Raw genomic sequence first — 6,000 nt, 5'->3', positions numbered from 1 at the left:
AATGTTTCGAGTAATGTTTCAAACTCTCTTCAATTGTAACGTTTCGGCTATGTTTCACTAAATAAGTTTTCAAGTGCTACATTTCTGTAATGAAACAGAAACGTTTCTAGTTAATGTTTCAAATGTTTAGTAAAACATCTCATTTGCAACGTTTCATTTACGTTTCGTGTTTAGTGGGAAACATCTAAAATTAATTTACCACCCTGTTTGTTGTTGTCGGTTATAGACTACAAATTTATGTGGTTCTATAAAAAAAAATTCACGCAAATTGCCTTATTATGTGTAATTTCACATATTAGAAGAGCCAAAAAAGTAGGGGTATCCAGTATTCAGGCCCCGTAACCCCCCTTTATATACGCCTCTGATTTCAGCACCGGAAAATGTTTGGCTACACAAAAATCAACGGTCAACAAAAAAATTGCTGCTCTAATTTCTGTCTGTTGGCACCTTGGCACTCTCCTCAGATGAAACGATGGAAATGGCGATAGTCTAGTACGTTAATATTCTAAAATAGCTTGATTCTCTCGCGTTTATAAATAATTAGGCGATATTTATTTAACGTATAAGTGTTGGCCGTGGCATATCTGGACACCTACCTTCTCACCAATTTCTACGGTAGCCTTCCTGTGACGAAAGACTGACTACGCTTAATTAGTTTTTCGTATTCGAACTGTTTTTAAGCTGCGCTTCCTCGAATGGATTGACTGGGTAACTTCATTATGCGCGAAAAATAAATATGCCGGAATTATATTTTTTATATCAAACCTGTTTTGCGTTTACCAATTTTTAACACAATACATCAAATTTAATTTTTTTTTATAACTGGTAATAAGTAGTACCTCAAAATTTTTGCAGTTAACATTTTTAGATTGTAAACGGAATTTAAAATATTTGTACATATATCATAGAATACCAATGCGACCCTTTTTTGCTAATTAACTGTAAATTAAACTTATTTCCCTGGAATATGGGAAAATTCACACGATTTGGCATCACTGCACTTCGGTGCGCAAGTAAGGCGGCTGTTCGGGAGGGTCCGAAGTGTATATTAAAAAATATCTCATCATCCGATACAATAATTTCCTACTGTTAAATGTATAACTTTCAAATTCAATCGTAGTTATATGTATCACAGAATGTCAAATAGATAGAGAGAAATGTCAACAGATAGATAGATACATGGAAATCCGGAAGTTGAAGAGATTTGTGCACTAATCAGGTTGTACAGTATTTTGATAAAAACTGTTGGTTGCGTTCAGAATACAATAAGGTGACTCACACATTAATTTTCAATACTGTATTTGATCCAGCGTCGCGACTAAAAGACATTTTTGACCACCATGTTATTTAATCATTATTTATTATTTAACTTAATGAAATATTAATCATCTTAATTGCAGAATAACTTCTTTCTTTCATCAATCAGTCTTTTCAAATAGTGGTGCTGAAGGTGAAGCTACAAAGTATTTTATTAACTTATGACAACAAAAATATAATCCACATCTTGCATAACTACGTATATTTTTACAGTTGCTTTCGCGAAGGAAATACTGCGAATGATCTATATCAGTATTTTAAGTACGCAAATATTGCTTCCGTAGATGTATTACGATCTGTTTCAAAATTTGTTGCAGTTTGCCTTTTAATAAAAGACATATGTTAGATCTATCTTTCACATGTACCTAACATTCATTTACACGATTACACAGTTGGTACAATTACTTCTAAATTTCTTAGTGCCGCTACTGACATGGCACACAAATGTCAAACTCATAAAAAACTCATAAACTAAAAAACTCAGGTCAAAGTTATAAATAAATCTACTGCAGCTTCCTGTTCTCATGACTAATTTTTTTTCGCTCTACAAATTATAGTAGTCTTTAAATTTAAACAATAAATTGGTCAATTTATTGCAACATGTAAAATGCTAATAAATACAATTTCTAAATATTAACACACGTTTGTAAAGTTTTGTTGTCACTGTAGTGTCAACTGTTAATAATGTTAATAATCAAAATAGTCAAATAATAACATATGTAACCCGGTTTTTTGCCTAATAAATGTATTTTCAAATTAAATCATCTGTGTCATAAAAAACATGATTTAGAAAGTGACAGACAGATTTAATTGACAATTAAACTTACTTGGCAGTTGAAAAAACAATGTCCGGCCAGTAAAAACAAAACAATTTATTTTCTTATATTTTCTACAGCAATTTTCCTTTACGTAGTCCAAAATCTTATTTCGTTTTTTTTTATAATTACAGATTTCGCAGTTATATTTATTTTATAGATAATCTTATTCAAGTATAAATAGATCTCATCTACCTACCTAGTATAAATTTGAATAAAACGACGTAAAATCACTTTTAGAGGTCATATCCCAATACTTATTTTTCTTGAAGATTGCAGCTACGAAATATTTTATTTATGTTTAATCAATGCATCAGTTTAATTGGTTTAATTTGATTTTTGTGGCTAGATGTTTAGATTAAAGATGTTGCCTATTGCGGAAAATAACCACTAGATTCTGTGACAAAAATTAGATGCAATTTCCATCACTTTTTTAAACTAATATCGGAATACTTCTATACTTTACAGTTGCAATGAAGAGAAAGATTTGTAATGCGCTATATTTAACTATTATGTGCCTTTAGAAATATATGTATGCGGAAGTTCCATAAATATTGAAATATGAAGATGGTGCAAGTGTAAAATGAAAATTATTGCAGGAAGCTTTGGACAGTATGCATTTTGAAGATCTGTTTGATCTAATTACTTTTATGTCAAATATTAATGGGTAAATAAGATTTCAAAAAGTGTTTACGGTTTCTATTGAACAAAATTACCTACATACAGTGTGTCTCCTCAAGATATACTTTTTATTTGTAAATTTGTGGGAAAATGTCATCCTTTATAAACATTTGTACTCAAACTACTAAAAATATTACTACTTTTTTAGTTTCTTCAGTGTTAAATTTTTTGAACAATTTTTTGAAATATGGAAGAATAATGTCACAAGAGATATCATTAGGAAAGAAGACCATAAATGTAAAATTTCATTTTTTTTTGTAAAAAATAAAATACACTTACCTACGATGTAAATAATAAACCCATAAACTGGCTAACAAATGATAATTAATTAAAACCCATTGGACTTAGATCGGGACTTCTGGTAGGTCGTAAAATTTAATTGCATTTGATTGTTCCGTTATTGAATTATGGATGAATTATTCTGAAATCCTACTTGGTATTATAAAATTAGGATTCTGGGTGTTTGTCGAAATTCCAACACACTGTAAGAAATACCAAGAAAACTATATAATGTCTAATGTTATAATTTAGAATAGATTTAAACTAACGCATCTGTAATAATGGAACAAAATCAGTAAAATTTTATGGCCTCCTAGAAGCCCTGATCTGAATTCAATGGATTTTTATTAATTGCCATTTGAAGAGCAGTTTCTAATATAACTGTGAGAATTGTAAGTGTTTAAGTTACCTAAATGACTTGATTAATTATTTCTTTTTACAAAACAATAGAAAGTAGGGGTACATACTATTAATTCTCTTAGTGATACTTTTTGATATTTCGAGCCATTGCATTGAATTTAGCTTGGGGTCATTTCTTAATTAAAAATAAATATCACCCTATGTACAAAATCAAGAAAATAGTAATATTTTTAATTAGAGAATTTTGTAAAGAATGCCATTTCTCATAAATTTTCAAATAAAAATGTGTTTCCTCATTGGAACACAATCGTGACAACCACTATACAGGGTGTTATTTAAGTACATGGCCAAACTTCAATGAGTGTATCTAAGACCAAAACAAACGTATAAATATAAGTCATTCGGCAAAGCTCGTTTTCAAGATGAGTGTCAAACTTTTTTAAAAAATCGTGTTTTCGTAAAAATTTAATAATACCTTAGCTGATTTGAAATTTGACCAGTTATTTATGGTAGAAGGGTCCTAATTTAGTACCAACTAGATTAAAATTATTAAGTCCAGTGGCGTCCCGAGGGGTACCTTAACCAAAATTTTGACAAAAAAAAATATGCGCCACTGACTTTAAAATTTTTATATTTTTCGCATTAAGCAACTAAAAATACAACTTTTTTGTCTCTTGATATTTTTTCGTATGTCGCTTCCTTTTCGGAAAAAAAATAAAAGTCACTTTATTGCATATCCCAGAGACAACATAATAAAAAATTAAAACTACCAAACTATCAGAAACTAGGGTGAATCTATTATTTTTTTCGATATCAATAGACTATTCTAGTCTTAGAAATTGTTATACAAATTAATGCTAACTAAAAAAAATTTTTGCTTTATTAATTATTAAAAAATGTTTTTTTTGTTTTTATTTTTTTCTCCAAAATGGAAGCAAGATACAAGAAAAGACAAGAGACAAAAAAGTTGTATTTTTAGTTGTTTAATGCGAAAAAATTATCAGTTTTAAAAAGTCAGTGGCGTACATATTTTTTTGTAAAAATATTGATGGTGCCCTAGAACGCCACGGGACACAATTTTATTCTAGTTAGCCCCTTTCAACCATAAATAACACTACCAAATTTCAACAAAATCGACTAAAGGATTAAGATTTTCACGAAACAACGATTTTTTTTTTAAAGTTTGACATACTGTATCTTGAAAACGATGCATTACCGGACCTATATTTATATAAACCTTTCTTCTTAGAATCACTCAAATAATCACCCCTGGAAATTTGGCAACACACAAAAAAAGAAATACACAAAATTAAAACTATTAAAAACCAAATGTGAAGTTCATAGAAAATGTAAAATAAACATGGGTTTCTAAACAATTTAAATAAATATATTCCAGATTTTTTAAATTTTGTTCCAAGTAAAAAAAACAATCGGGAAAAGATTATTCTTGATTAAAATGCTAAATATTTAGAGTAACCCTGTGGGAGCTGCAATGAAAGAGGGTATTTTTTCAAAAAATATTTATTGTGAATACAATATAAAATACAAATTATAAGATATAAATAAAATAAAAAAGTAGTGACTTATATATCTACCAAATTTTACAGAATAAAAACGAGAACAAATGGAGGCCTATGGCCATATCGAACCCCTCTACTCGTCTCAGGCTAGCAAGGAACATGCCGCAGTGGGTGGTAAGTAAATTTCACCATCGCTTCATTATAAAATTTATTCGGAATTTTTAAAGCTATTAAATATTACTTCATGCTTAAAATATTATATCTCGTTTTAACTAATTTTAACAATATTTGGTTTCCTTTATACAAAAAAAAACAATATTTATATTTAATCAGTACAAAAATCAAATCTGATATTTACTTAATTAAACTATTTCTTTTGTTTAGTTCTGTCGAAACAAGCAGGACAGCACGTTCACCTTATAAATTACACTTAAATAAATTACTTCTGTTTAATACTATTTCGATAACGTGCAAATACGTTAAGGGCTTACCCATGCAAACAAGGAGGAAAGCATTGAAAATGAGTCAGATAACAACACTAATATTAATCACTTAAGTCTGTCATACTATATCAGTCGGGTTAATATACATAAAATGAAAACCAATACACTAAATGATAGCTTAGCTCGAAAAAGGACATACCCAGTTACAAAACCACCTCACATATCTAAAAATGACTATCAGTTTCAAAATAGGAGCTAATTTTGACACGAAATGTTGAAGCCATGAAAAAATTTGAAATTTATTCCCATTTAAAAAAAGTGTGTATTTTGATTTTATTTTTTTCTAGTTTATCAATTTTCTATAAACTTGCCAAAATTTATCAAAGTTATGTTTGATTTATTGAATTAATCCGATATTTTGATTCTTGCATATGTTTTAATGACCTTGTATATCAATAGCACATTGGTACATGTTCCACAACCTATACAGAGGGTATCCAAATAGCTGTATAAAAATATAGAAACAAAATATATGTAAATTACATATTTAGAAACAAATTTTTCTTTGAATTTTCAATACAGGGT

At 29.0% G+C, this 6,000-nt stretch overlaps 1 protein-coding gene across 4 annotated transcripts in view; it reads left to right on the top strand.

The window, feature by feature from the left end:
- LOC108906015 overlaps positions 1 to 6,000 on the top strand; it is a 37,575-nt gene that overhangs the window by 11,151 nt on the left and 20,424 nt on the right. For all 4 annotated transcript variants that reach the window (XM_018709143.1, XM_018709142.1, XM_018709140.1 and 1 more), the window contains exon 2: positions 5,060 to 5,146. In XM_018709143.1, coding sequence (XP_018564659.1) covers positions 5,060 to 5,146 — 87 coding nt within the window. The remainder of the gene's footprint in view (positions 1 to 5,059; positions 5,147 to 6,000) is intronic.

This window comes from Anoplophora glabripennis, unplaced genomic scaffold, assembly GCF_000390285.2.
Source record: "Anoplophora glabripennis isolate ALB-LARVAE unplaced genomic scaffold, Agla_2.0 scaffold188, whole genome shotgun sequence".
NCBI classification, from domain to species: Eukaryota; Metazoa; Arthropoda; class Insecta; order Coleoptera; family Cerambycidae; genus Anoplophora; species Anoplophora glabripennis.
This window is presented reverse-complemented; position numbering and strand designations above follow the sequence as displayed.